This window comes from Coccinella septempunctata, chromosome 2 (genome assembly GCF_907165205.1).
Source record: "Coccinella septempunctata chromosome 2, icCocSept1.1, whole genome shotgun sequence".
NCBI classification, from domain to species: domain Eukaryota; kingdom Metazoa; phylum Arthropoda; class Insecta; order Coleoptera; family Coccinellidae; genus Coccinella; species Coccinella septempunctata.
The window spans coordinates 12,746,010-12,767,023 of record NC_058190.1 but is presented as its reverse complement, the minus strand read 5'-3'; the positions used below and the strand labels follow the sequence as shown (position 1 = coordinate 12,767,023).

The 21,014-nt window shown below is 33.6% G+C and overlaps 1 protein-coding gene across 1 annotated transcript in view; it reads left to right on the top strand.

Annotated features, from left to right (window-relative positions):
- The window catches only part of LOC123307516 (paired box protein Pax-9), a 57,877-nt gene that overhangs the window by 29,142 nt on the left and 7,721 nt on the right, over positions 1 to 21,014 (top strand). Inside the window, exons 2-3 of the mRNA XM_044889861.1 lie at positions 1,961 to 1,989; positions 19,501 to 19,721. Of these exons, the coding sequence (XP_044745796.1) occupies positions 1,977 to 1,989; positions 19,501 to 19,721 (234 nt within the window). The 5' untranslated portion in view covers positions 1,961 to 1,976. The remainder of the gene's footprint in view (positions 1 to 1,960; positions 1,990 to 19,500; positions 19,722 to 21,014) is intronic.

The following is a 21,014-nucleotide window of genomic DNA, read 5'->3' as shown; positions in this document are numbered from 1 at the left end:
TATGCTCATTTTTTGCCATCAGCAAGGTGAGGGATGTCCTACCTCCCAGTGCATTGATTCAGGTTCATTATAGTATTGTTTACAGTACACTGTCCTACAATATCTTGTTCTGGAATGACTGTACCGACTTTAAAGGAGCTTTCATCACACATCAGAACCGTATATATAATTCGCCTTATTTTCAATCTTAGTTGTGGTACATCCTGCATTCAAGTTTTATAGTCAATAATTTGTAATCACTGCCATGTATTTAAGTGTTTACTGTATGCTAAAGGAAATAAAAAGGACTAGACCAAATTGTTTGCTTATCATGAATATACTAGGAATTCAGATATCCTACTTATACCTAAACATAGAACTCATTAACTTGATCTTCCTAAATTTCTGGATTCTCTCGTTGTTGTCTTAAAACTATTATCAATTAATTCAAGAAAAAAGTAAGACAATTATTGTCTCGTACTACTACTTTCGTTACCACCGAGTGGGAGAGGTAAGTGGGGAAAATCATCTAATTTTGTGGTTTGGGAATTCTGTGTTTATTATCTAAATGTATTATTCTGTATCCGAATTCAGCCGGGATTCCCCCAAAATTGATGATGATGGTTTAAATATGTCATTTTTGACTTGTCCAGTACACCTTGTGACCTAAGGGATCAATAAATAATTTATTCATTTACTTATTTATTTATATCTGAATATTCAGAGAAGAAAGTAACCAAAATTTCATAAAACACAATTTTATTCTTTATTCATCAAGGTAACAATGACATTTGGTCATCAGATAACTAAATTTGGAATTAACAATAAAATATCGCATTCCCGTCTTGGAAAACAAAATAATTTCGAAAACATTAATTTTATACTTTCCGAATCGTTGTATAGGTAGAGTTGTAACGTAACTGTAAGGAGCCCCGACTTCAATCCTATCGATTATTTTGTTTGGAGTTACTCAAAATCAGAAATTTACTCTACACAATTAAAAGATAGAAGGCAACTTCTTCAGAGAATCGTTGACTCTTGGAACTAATTGAAAAATGATCAAGAGATTATAAGAAAATCAATAACATGTTTAATTAAACGGGTGTAGAAATGCATTGTGTAGAGTGGTACCCATTGTGAGCAATTTTTGTGAAATGATTTCCCTCTCTTTCAAGGCTTTCAGAATTTTTCTTAAACATGTTATCAAAGATTATAGAGTAGAAAGATAATAAACGCCCTTATATCTCTAGTACTAAAACTTGACTATGAGATGACGCTAAAAACGACTGAAAAACTGTTTAATAACAGTTTTCTGTTTTGTAATTGAAGTAATTTAGTTGCTTCGTTTCCCATCTTTCCACCCTATAATCTTTGGGCAGTATATTTCTTAATATTTCCATACTAATGCACAAAAAGGATCATGAATAGAACACTCGCTCGCTGCGATATTAAGTCAAAAAAAATGTTTCGAAAAAACCTTGGAAATTTTGAGTTTCTGACGTAAACAGGAGTTTGATGAAGAATGTAGTAACTAAAATAGGAGAATCCACGATATTAAGCTTCCCAACACATGAGTTAAAATATTTTCAGCCTGACTCAAGAATCTGCAATAATCGGAGAAAGTTACAAAAATGTCTTTGTTCATCGAGAAAATAATTTTTGGGAATATAAAGTAAAATCTTCTTCTTCGAGAATGACGAAAGAAGACGAGTTCATCCTTAAACAAAAATCCTCCTTTTTCATCTAATTATTACCGCAATCATTCCTTCAATACAAAATGATGAACATTCGAAATTCAACAAGACATGAGAGAAACCATATACAATTTACGGTTTTCAGCTAATTTCACATTCATGATTCGAACGTTGTCTGTCTGTGATCAAATTGTAGAGTACTTATATTTTCAACTGAATTTCTATATTTGAAATCCAACTTTCAAAATGAGTTTGATAAATTATATTCAACTGATTTATTTTTTCAGAGGATTGTTCCACACAATGCCCCACACTGGTAAGTAGTCCTTTACTGGGATGGAAATACTTATAATAAATCACTGAGAATAAGTAAGAACAAATTTGAGAGTGCCAATGATTCACATAAATTTTACAAACCAGAAATCATGTGGGTCTGTTAACAATGTTACCATATATGTGTCATGCTGGGAACTTATTGAAGTGATGTAGCATGTGGAAATGTATGTAATATTTTGTTTCTAACGTTTTTGAATTTGATTATTATTGTAACATTTTTCAACCTCAGATTAGAAGCACTTGAATAGGAAAATATCCTTGACCAAAATTATCGAACAATACCTGTGGGAAAGTATATACAGGGTGTTTCCAAATTAGAAGTGAACCTTGGAGGAGGTGTTAGTATCACTCATTTGCTGTCGTTCGACCTATATTTGTTGATAACCAAAAATCAACAGTTTCCGAAATATTTGAGTTCTGGTGTTTTTCAAAAAATCTCACTTTACTTCATTTGTCGTCAACGTTTTCTACAATGACCAAGTTTGATTATAATTTTGTATTATTTTCATCAGAAAAGGATATGATACGTATGAAAAACGCAAAACTATCCTGTAGTAGATGTTGAAAAAGAATTAGCATGATTTAAAAGTTGGTCAAAATAATTTTTTCATATATGAATTGTGGAATTCGAAAGTTGCAGGCAAATTGATATTGGAAATTTATTCTTCTTTTCTTCATAAACCAACTTTTAAATCAGAATAATTCTTTTTCAACATCTAATACAGGATAGTTTTGCTTTTTTCATACGTATCATATCTTTTTCTGGCGAAAATAATACAAAATTATAATCAAACTTGGTCAACGTAGGACAAATTGTCGAAAAAGGAAGTAAGGTGAGAAATTTTTTGAGAAACACAAGAACTAAAATATTTCGGAAACTGTTGATATTGGGTTATCAATAAATATGGCTCAATCGACAGCAAATGAGTGATACTTACACCTCCTTCAAGGTTCACGTCTAATTTGGAAACACCCTGTATACATTGTGTCAATTTGAAACGGTACGATCCCTTATATCTTGCCCCCAAAATAAAAATAAATGCCCAAAGATCAATCAATTTGTATACCAACACTAAGAGTATGAAATTTTAAATGGAAAGGGAGGTTGAGTGACACCTTTTTTTAAAGATAATTCGATGGTTTTTTCAAAAATAGGATACACTTCCTAGTACGTCCGAAAAAAAGGAGTAGAATAGTTACGATACCAAGAGTTGTAATAAACCATGAAACTAATGAAACAGTTATTTATGTACCAAGGACGAAAAACTGTCTATTACAGTCGAGCATGCAAATTGATAGCCGAGGCATAGCCGAGGATAGCAAGCAGGCGAGACAATATAGACAGTTTTTCCGAGGTGCATATTACATTTTTTCGACGACCTCACACACCTTTATGAAACAAGAAATTACACGTTTTATGGCCTCATCTAGACGCCATATTTGCCAATTCCCTGAGCTCTGGTGAAGTGTTACTGTTATCCATATCGCTATCACTATCCATTCTTGATTAAACAGAACACTAATACCATTAGAGCCGATTTCGTAAGGAATTAATTTAAAAATATCAAATGACAATTATGTTTTCATCAAATTCTGTATTCACATAATTGATTCAATCGCCCCCGGGATTCAATATATTGCTTAGTGATGAACAGCCGGACGAAAAGTAAATCAGAACGAAAAGTGAATCAGGACGAAAAGTACTTGCCTTCAAAAATAGTCGACTTTGCGTTGTTTAATTATTACGTGAAATGTGATTTTCTGTAGATGAAGAAATTTTCTACAATAAACGATTTTCAAGTCTTCCTTTATGTTACAGAATAAAACCATTTTCGAATACACCTTACGTGTTGGAAAACTTCAACTTGAATTTCATCGAAGCATACCTTACTGGCAATATTTTCTCGAAGAGAAAATAGAGTCGTTAAAAACAGGAAGTTTGGAGAATCAACTGGATGAGGATAGCAGTGTGCTTTTATTCATTATATTATCCTGATTCTGCGTAGGTACCGAAGTACCCTTCGTCAATTTCAACCACTTTGAACGTTATTTTCAACAGAGCTCAACAAATAATTGAAGTTAGTTTATGATTCAATAAATGAATTAATGTTAGATGAAAATAGAACGAAATGATTTTGAATGAAGTTAAGATTGACTCTTTCGTTTTTGAACATTAAAAAAAAATTAGTAAAAGATAGAAAGAACCATTTTTTTTATGAGTACTTCTTTTTTAGAGATCAATCAAATGAATAAACGATAAGGTTCAGTTTAGGAGCGCCTAACAGTGAAATTTCCTAGAAATCCTCATCATGTAATAAACCGAGCCTTATAATTTAGGAACCAAAAGTGTAAAGAAAGTGGGGGAAATCATTCTGAGCACCTATTTCAGAAAACTAGTTAATCATAGAAGGACGATTCATTTCGAAGATCAAGTTTTAATTATCAAATTCACAAGATAGCCTAGTTTTTCCTTTCATATTTGTGTATTATCAATTACAAAATCATCACTGATCATTGTAAATGACAAGTTTGAAGGACCAAATATAGTAAAATTTATTTGTTGAAGCAAGGCTGCAATTTAGAATTTCTAAATTCCTTTTTATGCAGTGCTCTATTCGTCAGACCACATAACAATTATTTATAAAACATGATGATGTTTGAAGTTGAATACGCACTCACTGAGTCCGGTTCTGATTGTTTCCAAATTTTAACGTTCTGTTTCATTGAAACAAAAACTTTGCCTAAATTTGAATTTTCAGTCGAATCGATCCAGTATTTCAGGAGTTATAGTCAAACCAAAATTTGAGAAATTCCAATAAACCCCTCTGTATAATGTAAAGGAGTACCTAAGACACCCATATCGGGTGTTTCTGGACTAAGCTCAATGCCCCCTATTCACGGTTTTCATGTGTCCGTGTACTCGTGAAATACCCTGTATAGCAGTCAGTACAGGTGTTTTCTTGAAATATGTAATCGTGTTACCCATGTTGTTGATACCACCCTTCCCTTGGGTTTTTGCAATAATCTGTCAATTAATCGCAAATAGGTGATCAATTAAGTCTAATACTCCACAGGATGAATAACCTTTTCCCGAGAGGAAGTTCATATGTAGGTGGAAGCATCGCGAAAAAGCTGCATCCTGAAATTTCATGCGGGAACGCTTCCTTTTGCTCGCTTCAGTAGTTGTGATGGAACTAGAAATGACTAGAAGTATACGGGCCTTGTTTTATGGTCATTGAAGTCCTCGGGCAGCTTCGAGTAAATCAATGTAGAAATATTCAAGTTCCCATTAAAACTATGATGGCTACACCCAACTGAATTTACCCGAACTCGCTGCCGTACAGGTTTGAAATGCATAAGATTTTATTGGCGTATCTAGTCGGTTTTCTGTTTTTGAATTTTCAGTCACATTCTGAAATCAGATGATGAAGTATCGTTTGGGCTAGTTCGTTTTAAATAGATTTTGTAACACGGCATAATTATCTTGACATATTCATAGATTGAGCATTTTTAATTATTTCTATCAGTTTACTCATCAAGGAATAAAATAACTGCTCAAATCCTGGGAATGATTTTCAGGATCATAGGCTCAAACTTTTGATATTGATGCAATGCTTTTATAATCCACTCCTGGACAGAATTTTTTCCACCAAATTCATTTTGAAATAACTTTCCAAGGAGTGCATCGATTTTGATCATTTTGCTGTCTGTTTGTATCCTATTTTATCTACTTTATCACCTGATGTCGAGTCTGCAGGAATTTCAATTGAATTTGATGGTAGAACTGAAAGTGTCAATTTCCTCTAAATTTCTTAACAACCTTAATGGAATGATGAGTCTTTGAATGTGTTTTTGAAGCCTGATCTTCTCTTAACGTTTTCCTGTTCAATTCACATCTTTAGCTCCTTCCTGAAAAAAAAATACGATTTTTCAAAGGGAACTCTGCAATTTAAATAACATTAAGACATTAAAAACCCTACCTAATTTTTGATCAGGGAACAAGGTTATTCTGTTGCATAGCAACGTTATGATTAGTGTTTATGTAATTAATCTTTTAGCATTACCTTTAGCAAGTGTTTTTTCTTATTATGCGTTCAAATGTGGCGAGAATTGTAACAGATTATCTCGATGAGATGAGCATCCATCAATAAAACTGGCCTCCACGTAGCCCCGATCTAAACAAATTGAGCATGTGTGGGGCATGTTAGGGAGGCTTAATCGCAAGCATCAACCGGAAACCTTTTTAGCTTTCAGAACAGCTCTTCTTGAAGAATGGGAAAACGTTCCACAACTGGCAATTGTCAATTGTATTGGAAGCTCGCCCCGCCGCATGGAAGCAGTAATAAGAGCATGTGGACGCAATACTCAATATTAGAATATGTTTATTTTTCATAATTTTACTGTATATACTTAATGTGTTATCGTTGATGTTTCGAATTGCATAATTTCATTGGAAAAGTCCTATCCTTTTTCAGGAAAGACCTATTGACGTGAATTAATCAATAAAATGTTCAGAGTAGATCAGGCTTAATGAACTCATTCAAAGACCCATCATTGCGTCACTAATTACTTCCACAGGGTGTTCAGAAATTTAGAGGAAATTTCAACTTTCAGTTCATCCTGGTATACCATCGAATTTGTGCAGACTCGACATCAGGTGATAAACTAGATTACATAGGCTACAAACAAACAGCAAAATGACGAAAATCGATTCAATCGAGACAACATTTGAGATCACAACCATATCGCTTCAACTGCTAGTTTTACAACCCCTGTATTTTGAATAGAGAAGATGAGGTAACTGATACCTCATTTGAAAGGTCTTTCTATTTTGAGTGCAGCATATTTAATATTATTTTCATTCAATTCATTCGTTTTCGAAATATTCAAATTAAAATTTTGCACAGTAGGTAATGTTCATTTCGTTGAACATGCTTTGTAAATAAATCAAATTTTCAATAATTTATTTTGTTCTTTTGTGGTTCTGCCATACACCAGACATCAAAATATTTCTGTTAGATTCTTTCATTAGCAATTAAGGAAAAATTGATTTATTCATTGATGGATGAATTAGAATAATTTCCTCATTTTCAAAGAATGTCGAGTCTCTCTTGAAAAGAGCGAAATTGGAAATTATTTCGAACGCTGTATTCAGTTAGACGTGTTACTGTCAAAACTTAATTTCTCGACATATAAGGATCAAAGATTATAGAGTAGAAAAATAGGAAACGCCCTCATATTTCAAGTACTATATAAAAACCTATTACAAATAGGTCTGTAAAAACACATTTGACAATGAGATGGCGCTGAAAACGTAATGTCAATACTGAAAACTGTTTAATAACAGTTTTCTGTTTTATAATTGAGGGGTGCCAAATTCGAATTCTATTCCTTGTATAGAACTGCAATATCGACTTTGTTGAGATCAGAAAACAAACAACCCGAGCTACAAAACGAAAGTATGGATTTGTTTTGTGACCAGGATGTTAGTTGTCATCTGAACATTTTTTGGAATCAATTGATATCAATGAAACACGATGTCGGAATTGCTATATTTTTATTTGCAATTTATAAAAAATTCACAAAAATTTGAATTTATGGACCACGAATAGAGCTTTGACTAGGACACAAAAGTATATGGTGATCTGCTTTACGTTATAGGTATTTTTTCTATTCAATACGTTGTTTTGGAATAGTAAACTTAGTTGAATTTGTACAATTCATATCAGAAATTAATATGAATCAATATTCAGTATACCACCATGGCATACACATTTTATTTACAGAATTTTCAGAACCCCAATTTAAAAAAAAACTTCACTGAGGTATACAAGACCTGTATGTTAGCCAGTCAGTATAGCTTCTTTATAATTTCTTTATGATAGAAGTTTTCATGATAAAACTTTGACTTTCCAAACAACAATTTGACAGTTACTCGATACCCAAAACGAAATCAATAAAACATTCTGAATATATTGAAGGAGTAGCAATTGAGAATCTTTGAATGGACGTATCAAAGTCATAGTTTCCTCTGAATGGGTCCTTCATGCAAGGGATGCTTCCTGCATACAACAATTTACGTGGATTAACAGCTCTTAATTGACTTACATCAAAATGTTCGTTGCACATGGTATAGTCAGTAGTGTTGGCAGGCCTTTACGCCCTGAATATTTTATCCACTTCGTAGCACTGAAAATAAAAAGCAATGAATGACCGAGTCATTCATTACCAGTTTTAATACTTACATTCCCATTTTCCTTAATAAAATTCGTTTTATTTGATCCACAGTTCTTCACCATACAATAATTGTCGAACGATATTTTGAGGTTTTTACCAAGAAATTAAAAAAAAATTTCAATAACCAGCAACTAAACCGAGCTTAATGAACCAAAGGCGGTACGAGAATCAAAACATTCAAAACCTCTTTAATCAAAATGGCTACCTATCTGAAATATCACAAAATTTCATATGTTCCTGCAAATGTCCCTCGAATTAAAATATAAACCAGTCCTAGGGCCTTGAAAAGTTATTTGAAACACAGATGGCACTCGCATCACTTTAGTCGCTTCGTTTACTATCTTTCTACACTTTAATCTTTGATTAGGATATTACTTTTGGGAATCGGTTATATTTTCATCTTGATTCGATGTTGACACGTTGAAAAACCATGCTCTTTTCAACAATAGCCCTCAAAATGTTCCTAGAAAAAGTGGAATATCTTATGTCACAGACGGAAACAGTCAACAACAATATCGAGCGTTCAAGTATAATATTTGTAATCAATTAAAGTTTTAATAGAAAGCGTGACGAACTAGAAAATGAAAGTTGAAGCGAGAGCCCGATGACTCATTATAACATGATACCTGAATTTTCATTTTTGAGATATTTTGCTTCTCTTTAAAATGCTATTAGGAACCGTTGATAGAAACAACCCATTTAAAAAAACAAATAATTTTTTCGTGTCTAATAAATCGAAATTTCCAGTAATATCTATATCTTCTAGCAATATTAAAATTTGCAATACGCTAATTTTAAAACTCTGATGATTATATAGATCATCGACTATATTTGTTATACTGGCAGTCTCGAAAACTCATATAATACTGATCATTATTATGAATATACCTGCAGAACAGGAATCCTGGCTTCCTTCGAAAGCTATTTGTTATATTATTTCAGCAATGTGCAATTATTGTACCTATTTAAGGATGTAAATTTCATTGTAAACACCTACCAAATTACGTATGTCATGACCGGCAAATTTCCCACTTTTTATTTTCTGAATCTGTAATTATTTTTGAATCAACATCACACCTGCGACCTAATGACAGTTTCTTCCACCAATCATGGGTTTTCAGTAAAAATACTGATAGTCGGAAGATAATAAAGAAATGATTATAATTTTTAGTCGAAGGCGCTTCATAATTCGGGGGATTCTTAAAATAAAACCGTGTCTGTTAATCAATTTCTTTCCAGGAGATTTGTCGAAATTCGAATCTAGGTCAGGTTTCGAATCAATTACAGTCAGATCTCCAGCCAATCGCTGGTTTGTTGATTTATGTTTTTTGAAGAAAAAGACAGGAGGCTCTCAGATGAGTGAAGAATGCTCATGGAAATAATTTAAATCCTGCAAAGGTTTCCATATTTTTCAGGAGTAGATTCTTGATGGAAAATTTTTTTTATTTCGCAGAACCTCTCAGATTTGAGAAAAAATTTCATTACTTCTTACGTGCCTGATGAAAATGTGGAGAGACATTGAGTTCTTATATATAAGGGTGTTCCTAAATTGAACGTACAAACGAAAAGGGGAGATTCCTTAAGTGAGTTTAAGAAAAAAAAGTCCCATAACAATGGGGTCGCAAACGTTTCGTTTTCGAGATACAGAGTGTTTTACGTTTCTTGTTGTAATACATTTTTTGTGTTGATTATACGAGTTTATCGAATCTTTATGAATCATCGCTACAGATCAGGAAAATTTCCATAAAAACTGACACTGAATTCATTCACCACAGCTTACAAAGTGGCCTTCCCATCATAATTTGGATTTTCACGAGGATTTCGAGAGAATCGTTCAAAATTTTTTTTCTCGAAATCGTTGGTAGATACGACAAAACTACAAGAGACCGAAAAGTTTAGTGTAAGAACAAAGCTTCTTTTTACATTTTTTCAAATTAACAGTTGCTCACCAAAAAAAAGTTCTGCAGTGTTCCAGAAAAAATATCACCCTGTAGATCTTCTATCGAAATTGCCATGTCACGTGGTGAGAACTCTAAAATGTAATATCTATGCCAAATTTCAGTTGAATATCTTGTGAAGTGTAGATACTATGAGAAAAACACTTGAAAAAAATTCAAACTTCAACACTCTGTATCTCGAAAACGAAACGTTTGCGACCCCATGTTTATGGGACTTTTTTTCTTAAACTCACTTAAGGAATCTCCCCTTTTCGTTTGTACGTTCAATTTAGGAACACCCTGTATATATTATCAATGAAAGCAAAACATCAAAGGAACAATTTGATTTTGGAAAAATAATTTGAGAGAATAAAAATCTGCAAACTCTCGTTGGTCTTCTTTTTCTCGACCTCATTTCAGAATGAGTCAAACTGGGCCAATGAAGTTTGAAAGAGAAACAAAGAATATATTTCTTGGCAAAACAAATTAATCCTTTTTGCTCGGACGAAGAATTTTTCCTTGGCAGGCAATAGAGAGGCATTCCGTTACCAGATGATTTCGAGTCTCTTCCTCCTCCTCAGAGAATCTATACTCTTCAGATTCTTCCATTCTCATCAGGTGCTACGCCGCTACGGCAATGTAAAGATTCCACTAAGGTGGAATCGAGGGTGGAATATATATACGAAAGAAGGGTTTCGGTAGAATGACAGGAGTTTGTGTTCCTTTCCTGGCAGTTTTGTTGATCACTTGGTTACCTTTGATTTTCGAGGGACGGGAAGCCAGATAGACAAACATCATTCTTGCCTATTTCGTGGGTTTTTTCGGCACATCGATGACTGGGGAGCTCAGTATTTTTATGGCAGCCTGACTGTCAGAATATATCGCTATGTCGCTTTGTTATTTGTTTCTAGGCTCATTTCTACACATCTTTCGATTTTAAATATTTCTGCCTGAAAACTCTTCGCACAGCGGCCTAGCGAGCATCTGGTGCTACTTCTGAACACTCCTGCGCCAGCCCCAGTGCTGAGCAGTTTCTGGTGATCTTCACAGGAAGAGGAAAAAATCATCAATTCCTTTCTGCTGGGGTACTGGAAATATTTCATTCACTTCTCGGTGATAGCGGTTTATTTCCACTCCAATCGTTGTCCTGTAAATATTTTTTATTCATATTCTTGATGTATCGATACTATACCTTTTCAAGTTCAAATTGGCGCTAATCAAAATCAAAATGACATTGGTCAAAATCAAATTGGCAACATCAATTTCAAACTGGCATTTATCGGGAGCAAATTGGCAATAATCAATTTCAATCTGGCATTAGTCAATTGCAAATTGACAAAAAACAAAACCAAATGGTAATTCTGAATTTGAAATCTCCATTGAAATAAAATGTATTCAATGAAAAATTTTTATTGAATGATGTAAACAGTAAATAACGTAATTAATAAAAACCAATGGGGAATAACGAATTTTCTCAAAAAATAATATCTTGCATATACAATGCAGAAGGAATGAATCTTTGGATATCAGCGATGAATTTTGCACAATTAACAACCGTTTAACTACCATTTCATTTCATTCACAAAACAGAAACTGAAGATAGGTAACCACAAACGTGCGTTTTCTGAATTTCATAAAAAGAGACGATTTCAGACCCTCATTGTGTTTGAATCAACGTTTTACTGTTGTGATCCATAACCAATTGGGTATTATTTATTTCATTTCTCAAGCTATACGAAGATTTGAGAGATTTCGAATGCACTCAGTAATTAATACCTTCGCAACCAGTGTTGCAACCAGAAAAATCCATTATTTTTGAACGAAAAGGACAGAGAATAAGAGCTGAAAAGGTGTATTGAACTGTGTGATCAACGCATTGAGTTCCATTCGAACTTTGATGTTCGATTTTTAGAGTTGCAATTTTATGTTGTCAATTCGAAATTGATAAATGACAGTTTGAACTTGATTATTGGCAATTTGCTTCTGATTAATGCCAGTTTGAAATTGATGATGATGATGTTGCTTATTTGATTTTGACTAATGTCATTTTGATTCTGATCAGCGTCAATTTGAACTTGAAAAGGTATAGTATAGGTTCACTGCCTGAAAAGTATGTTTCTATAGAAGAAGAATCGATGGTTTTGTTATTCTTATGTGACAAAAAAACCTTTGATATATGGAATAGTTAATATTATTATATTTTGGACAGGACTATAAAAGCGGGAAGTCATAATAATTTTATTGATCCAGGCAGACATTGTAGAGTTTTAGAGAAGCAGTGCTACAATAAATGAGAGATACTTGATTAATAATATATAATAATAACATTTATTTGTTTTCCGTGTGTGTACAGAAAAAACTTTTAATATAAACGATAAATGTTCACACCATCCCGGACGGTGAACTGCACCTAGGCATATTGCCTGTATTGTGCCCCTCACTCGCCCTTGGATGAGCTGCATTCAATACATGTGGCATATTTTTATAAAAGAAAAAAAAAAAAAAAAAAAAAAAGGAAAACAATTACTCTTCAACATCTTAGAAATGAACTAACTTCAAATATTGAGGCGTCTCAATTAAATTCGATGATGGTTATAAAATGCATTGTGTCCAAACGATAATTTGACCTCACCAGAACTCAGAAACAAAGAATTTTCGAAGATTCAAACAAACAGATCAACTTCTGTTTTGAGGGGTTGACAAATTTCCATCCCCCATGAAGGTGGCATCAACTCCCAACATTTTTTTAATAGAGAAGAGATGTTGAGCGTTGATTAGTTCAGGATTTATTTATTTTCTGTACACAACTCAGTTTAAATTTCCAAAATCGGTTCATTATTCACTAAGGTGCTGTTGTTGAACTGCCCAAACTCAAGAACCTAGGAGTTTTGAAGAATCCCAAAATAGTTTTCAAGTTCTGTATTAAGAACAAAGAATTCCTAGGAAGGTATTGTTGCAAAAAAACCACCTAAGGCTGGCAATAACATCTACTTTTTCTTATAAGAAAGCGGATGTATTTCAGTTAAAAAGCTTTTTAACTAAACCACATCCAACATCTCCTTTCTATTCAAAAAATGTTGGTGGTTGTTGCCATATTCAGGTGGTTGACGGTAAGTTTAATTATTAAATCATTTCTTCGGAACAAATCCAGTATGGAAATTCGTCCCCCTCGAAGAGAAGTTGCTGTTTTTTTTAATCTTCGAAAATTCTTAGTTTCTGAGTTCTGAGGTAGAGGGGGTCAAATTCTCGTTGGGACAAAATGTATAGGAATTATACTGAGAAATGGAAAGGATGAACTCCTATTCGTTTCGAAGTCATGCTGCGAAATTCATACCTACTCTCTATTCCTACTCTAGTCCCATTACGTACCTGTTAAACAATGTAAGAATACCATTCCTCATCCCAGAGATAAATTTTTGTATATTAAAACCAATAATTGCTTTCAGTTCCAGAACTGCAATGAATCGGATGTCACGCTAAGCATGACCGCAACTTGAGAACAATGCGTTCCTATAACCCGAGTCATCGACCAAAAAACTGATTTGAATAAACAATCGGAACGGTAGCCATTTTAGTGCTCAAAAACATGTACCATTTAACCTATGACATGATTCGAAATGACTCTATTCAATGCGCCTAGAAGATGTGTAGGAGAAAACTAATTGCGAGCTCCAAATTTTTACGCCGCTGGCCGCACCGTTCTGCACACGCAGGAATCCGTGAAGGTTTTATGGGGTCTTAACAATTATATTTCCGTTCACCGTGAGGAATCCATGAAGATGAAGTCGTAAAGATAATTACTGGTGTACTGAACATTGCTTAACAGACTAATTCAATTTGCAATAACTCTTTGCGGAATTGCATGCTTTTTGATGCAATATAGGACTGGATTGTCAGTTGGGTTGTATAGGAGTTTGAGTACATTATTTGAAAGATTTTATTGAATATAATCTTGCTATTTGTGTGTGTCAGAAATCATTGAAATTATTATCATTCTAACATTTCATAAGCAGGCGCTAAATGATTTAAAATTTTGCGTCGACACTGTTTTGAATTTTGCAACGGTGGATTGAACAAATACATTGACAGTGAAGTTTGAAGTTTCATTTTTAGCAACTCGAATCTTCAAACCTTCAAATTCTTTTACCACCTCGAAAGTGTTTTTGTGTGTTGAAGTGCATAATCAAAAGGTATTTCTACAAAACTTTATGCTTTAACTTGATAATATATTATCCGTTTTCCATATAATAAATACACGGTGTCTGTAAACAGATGCGAAGAATACGTGTTCTAAAAAACACTGAGTCATAAAAGTATACATAATATGAAGCACTAAGTAGATGTTATTCACACAATTTTTTTAGATCTCATTATTTCATTATTAGAGGTTGAAAATAACAACATGTATAATATTTTAGCGGGAGGTAGTCATTCCATGGAACACTTCTACGATGAAATGGAATGAACTGTGATCAGAACTGCTTGTAAGTTTTTATTTATACCGAGAAAAGTTTCGACTGCATCGAAATTTTGCAAGAGACTTTTTTTCTCCAGAATTGAATGAAAAACTATAAGAGAATTTTATTTTTGGAAAATCAATCCCACGAAAACAATTTTTGAAGGAAAATCCTAAGGGGTTGTTATTGTGTGAGTAACATCTACTTAGTGCTTCATATTATGTATAGTTTTATGACTCAGTGCTTTTTAGAACCAGTAAAAATAAAAACTGTCAACTCGTCATCGCATTCCAAAGGAAGGGAGGTCAATTTCGAAAAAAAATTATACGATTTCGAAAAAAAATTATAGGAACTATCCCTGCTTATTTTCATGGAGGAATCATCTACCTAAATCCTTCGCATTTTTTTACAGACATCCTGTATAATAATATTAGTTCTTGAACTTAATAATAATGTAACTTAAGCGCAAATTGTTCGACGTCACTGCCATATTAAATTTATAACCTTTTTGTAACTGTCTCCGAAGATATTCTTCATTATTTGTCGGAGCGTTTTCAAGCTTTCATTTAGAATTTTTGCTTTCGATGAATTGAGAACAGCTTGTGAGGTAGCAACTGTTTTTTTGAAGTACTGACGACTCTTTTTCTGTTCTTCAATTTCAGTTCTCTGTCTTCTTTCTTCAATTTCAGTTCTCTGTCTCCTTCTTCCCACAAGAAGTTGTCAACGGAAATTTCACTGGCAAATACGATGTATCTAAGGATTATACATATTTTCATTTAATTAATCCTAAAAATTATGGCAATATCCAAGCTCCATTTTGATATCCATAACTTTTATCATAATTATATTAGTATCATAATTTTTACATTGCCATTAACATAGATTTTAGGAATAATGGAAAAAAAATTTCAACGCCGGCGTATCCCAAAACATCATCTAAGATTAGGTATGGTAATGTTAAGTGTTGATTGATAATGACCCATGATAATTTTTATGGGTTTTCATTATTAGGTTTAGTTTCATTCATCAAAACTGTTTGTAATGAATTTTTTCTAACACTCTGGGTAGGAAGGTAACATACTTGTTTTATCCTTGAACTACAAGGCGTTTTCATTTCTTCAAATCCAAAACTAGGATTCATTCTTTTGTTGGCAGTTCGCTATTGTTTCCATTTTCTCCACAAACTCCAGTACTTACTGATGATAGAGGTCTAGCACAGTATGGGCTAACATTCTATAAATTAATACAAGATTATTCAAGATATTAAAATCTCGTTCTACTGTTCATCTCGAAACCAATGTATGTTCATATAAAAAAGCATGATATATTATAGGAATGAGAAAAACAACAAAACAAGAAGATGGTCAGAAATCACTTGCGATATTCCAAACCAATTGATATCCAGAGAAGGATGCGAGTTCTTCTTCTTCTAGAAAAACCAAAATTTTAATCAGTTATTTCGATGCGACGTTGCATACGAGGATGTATTGATATCTAGTTAGCCTAGACCAGTTCCATGCATAAAAAATATTGCTTTACCATAGCAACGAACAACAACTCAAGTGTCAGTGTGAAGTTTGAGGTCAAAAAAGTAAACCAGGGTTACGCAATAAATGAAAAGAAAGAAGATCATCAAGTACCTGTCTTCAAAAGGGTTAAGAGGTAAGCAGATTTACGAAGATATGCTTAATACCCTTGGTGACCAATGCCCTTCGATCGTAAAAACTTGGACTGCAAGCTTCAAAGGAGGTAAATTTTCCATTGAAGATAATAACCGATGGGAAAGGCCAGTTTCTGTGTCATTCCCCGAAAATTTCGATGCAGTTCATGACATGATTTTATCAGACCGTCGAATTGGGCTAAAACGGATATCTGAAGCACTGAATATTTCATACGAATGCGTTCATCATATAGTTTACATCAATTTGGACAAGAGAAAAATTGCTGCAAAATGGATCCCTGAATGTTTGAATGTTGTCCAAAAGCGCGCAAGTGTAGAAGCATCGCGTTCGAACTGTGCTCGATTTGAAAACGATGTAGACTTCTTAAACCGAATTGGATGAGACTTGGGTACATTTCTACGATTCAGAAACAAAGCAACAATCTGCTGGAAAAGTTCTTGCTTCAGTTTTTTAGGGTTGCCATGGAGTAATCATGATTAATTTTTTGGATAAGGGTAGAACAATAACCGGAATTACTATTCGACATTACTGACCACTCTGCGGAAAACAATTGAATAGAAGAGACGCGGAAAGCTATCCAAAGGTGTTTTGATTTTGCAGGACAACGCCCCTGCACACAAATCCCATGTTGCCATGCAAAAAATTCGTGATTTAGGGTTTGAATTACTTGAACACCCCCCTTATTCACCAGATTAGGCTCCATCCGACTATCATCTCTTTCCTCAACTGAAAAAAAGTTTAAAAGGTCTTAATTTTTCTTCCAACGAGGAGAGGTAACGAAAGCTGTAGAGGTCTGGTTTGTAGAGCAAGAAGAAACTTTCTTTTGAAAGGTCTAGAAACGTTGCAGGTTCGCTGTAATAAATGTATCCAATTAAAAGGAGAATAATATGTTGAGTAATAAAATATTTCGACATTGAAATTTTGTTTGGTTCTATAGTAGGCTTAGAATTATTCAATATATCACCGTATACTCTCAACATTTCCATGTAGGTACAAATCATTAGATGGTATCCAAACGGAATTCTGGCGTCCGGGAAGTAGCTTAGGTTCCATCTATTTAATCAATGGTCTTATCAACTTTTTCAGCAAGATAATGCCACCTGTAGACAGAATTACGATGCCTCATTTTGAAGACAACAATTCGATATGTTGTCTTGGCCTCCTAGATCTCCCGATCGTTTTCCCATAAAACATCTGAGACATTATGGGATGAGTATCACTCTGTTAACTGTTAACTCCATCATCCGCAGAGCCTAGTGGCACTTTGACATAAGATGAAATACCCTAAGAGGAAATCAATCATCTCATGAGGAGTATACGCGCAAACTCATTAATGAGTGCATAAGACATCGTTTTATAAATGTTTACTTTTTTTTACAGTTGAGTATTTCTCAAATTTTGATGGATTTCTCCGCATTAAACACATATACAAACAATCAATGTGATAACTTCATTAATATCTACTGGATGTACTGTTTTTTAATTCACTTATTTTTTCATGGATTGTGTGTTCATGAAAAATTGTAATTCCAAAGAATCTTGGGTTTATAATATATCGGTTGAGATCCGTCAGACAAAACTTGACTTCCCGATCAAGCTTTGTGAAAGACACATTATTCTCTCATCTTGGATTACTGAACAGGCAGAAATATTCTCTCTTATCGTCATTAAATTAAACTGTGATGCTCTTCAAAGAGTTGATAAAAGGATGAACATTGTTCATAAATATTAATACGCGGTACCTACATGTCGATTGCAGAAATTGCATGATGTTTACTGATAGATATCAAAGAACTGTCTACCCGAACCATGTTACATGCTTAAAATTCCAGAATAATTGTATAACATGGAGCAAATTTGAATTGACTGACGTTCAAAAATTATAATTGGGAACGAAAAGAAAACTAATAATATTTCATTCCATTTCTGCATCAAATTGAATATTTGAGATATAACTTGAACATGATTGGTGAATGTGGATCTACAGTTAGGCTTATGCATGAAAGATAAAATGTGCCTTCAGATTCATCTGCGGACATTCGCGGATGTATAATGATACAGAAAATAGGATGATTTACTTGAATTGAATTGTTCACTCTATTAAGAGAAGGAAATAGATGGTTCATCATTATTTTCTACCACACGAATTATTCGAATACTTCCTCAACAAGCAAAGTTTTTAACTTTTTTGTGATGCTAATCCTTAAAACTGGCAAGTTTCAGGATCAAAATACATACTACTACAGTAATTTTCAATTCTTGCCATACTCGGTACAAGTATTATTCACGCATGTCAGGCGGCTGTGGAAAATCAGAATCATATTTTACAGTAAGATTTTATGTTGCGGAATTCATGAATCAATTACATAAAACCACGATATCTTGAACTTAACTGTTTACTATGTTAGTTTTTCACCTATAAATTAAGAACTCGAAAAATAAAAAAGACTTTACATAATTTATAAAAGCACTATAGTTGTTTGCATGAATCCCTCAATTGTTACCCTCAGCGTCTTCCTGTCATTCATGTCTATGTCTCACCGATGGCTCACAGTATTTATCTACTAATGATCCAAAAATAAGTGCATTAATGTCTCTGGGAGAAATCACTATTTTGTAGCAATTACTAAGTTCGGATGTTTAAAGCAGGTGCAACATTCTTAGATCACGCAAGCGAAATCTCCTAGTATTAGGAAAATTGCTTCATATTATCTTTCGAAAGGTGTTCAAAATATGATTTCGATGATAATGTATATCAGTTAACTAATACCTTACACGCTATTTCAATCCAACCGAATTATTCCTACGCTGAAGAAAGCCCATGAATATTGTTACGATAAAATTTTTCCGTATTTCATAATTTCAATAAGTAACATACAGAGATACAGGCTGTCCTACCAACGAATCATGACATCACGAGTTTTTTTTTTTTTAATTTGTAATAAAGAGGTATATGGAAATGAAGTTATCTGAAATGTTAAAGCGAAATCTGAATCTACAGATGATCTAGTATTATGTACATACATCTCTGGATATGATAGATGAATTTTGATATAGTGAAGGGTTAGATATCATAGATTATTCATAAAATGAGTAATACCTATCTTTTTTCCTAAATTGTGGGTAAAAATATATATTGCATCGTATAGTGGAACGCTAAATAAATGAAATTTTGCAGGTCAGGCTGGAGTAAATCAATTAGGTGGAGTGTTTGTCAACGGGAGGCCTTTACCAGATTGTGTTAGGAGAAGAATTGTGGAACTTGCACTGCTAGGAGTGCGACCTTGTGATATTTCCAGACAACTTCTAGTCTCCCACGGTTGTGTGTCAAAAATTTTGACTAGATTCTATGAAACAGGATCGATTAGACCTGGATCAATTGGTGGCTCCAAAACCAAGGTGAGTTGAATAAATTTCGTCTCGTATCGCGACTTCAAAATTTTGAGATCAGCCGTTTCTGATTGTGATTGTGGAGTAGAAACTCTTTATATATACTAAATTTTTTGACAGTACCTGTGTACAAAAAGTTTACACATGTTCTTTGATTCTTGAACGGATTTTAGTCAGTTCTATCCACAATTATTCAAACGAAAATTGTTAACTACTATATCGTTACTATTACTAGTTAGAATATTCCATAGCCAGTTTTTTTTTTTGAAGAAAGGTTAAAATTGTAGTTGATGATACAGGGTGATTCTGGAAGACAGCGTCAGATTTCACAGGAAGTTCACACTAGTCAAGACAGATGATTTTCAAAAAGAGAAGAATTGAAATTTCGCTCAAATGCAGTGTAAATATTCTGAACTACGTATAGTAAAGCTGTATCGTCAAAGGATGCAAGATGCAAAGCTGTTCCTAAGGACTGAAATAGTTTCATCAAATTACAAATTAATATTAAATTGCTCATATCCCGAATAATATCATTGAATACAGAAAATTACTCCATATGCACATATTTCAGCAAAATCCTCCGGAATCACCCTGTACATACAGTAATACCGACACACGGAAACATATATTGGGATACAACAAAGACTACATATTCTGCATAAATGAAAACATATATATGAGGCATGAAAGGCGAAACTATAAGGATTAAGAACAGAATATTCACATTGAATTTTCGAAATGATTTCTTCTTTTCTGAATACATGTTTGCGCTCTTTTTATTAAATTTCCAATAGAACTTCCGATGAGATTTGGATTTTGATTCAAAATATTGCATTCCTCGAAAACTCTTTCAATTAGATTAAGATTAGATTTATTTCTACCTTATAGACCTTTGTTTTTATGTGCCCCCACAAAATGATCTAGAGGGTTCAAATCAGGCAATCTTCGTGGCCGAGCAATGGGAGCTGTGTTGTATTCTTTGTGATAGATTGTGATTTGCACTTTGCTTTGTGAAGTTCCTAACCCGATCATAATTTGACGAGTACCTACTAAACGATTTGATTAGAAATTTCGTTATCAGTATTTGGCCTATCAATGTTCTCCGCCTTACTAGGTTTCTGCCCGAGTTTTTCAAAATAATGAAACACTTTTAGAAAAGTTTCTTTACTTGGTTGACGTCGAATACCTTGCATGGTATTCACTTTTAGATTCATTTCCACTTGCGTTACGAAAATCACAGGTGCATATTCACCATGAATGAATAATTGTTGCGTGTTGTAATACACTTAAGACAGATCATTC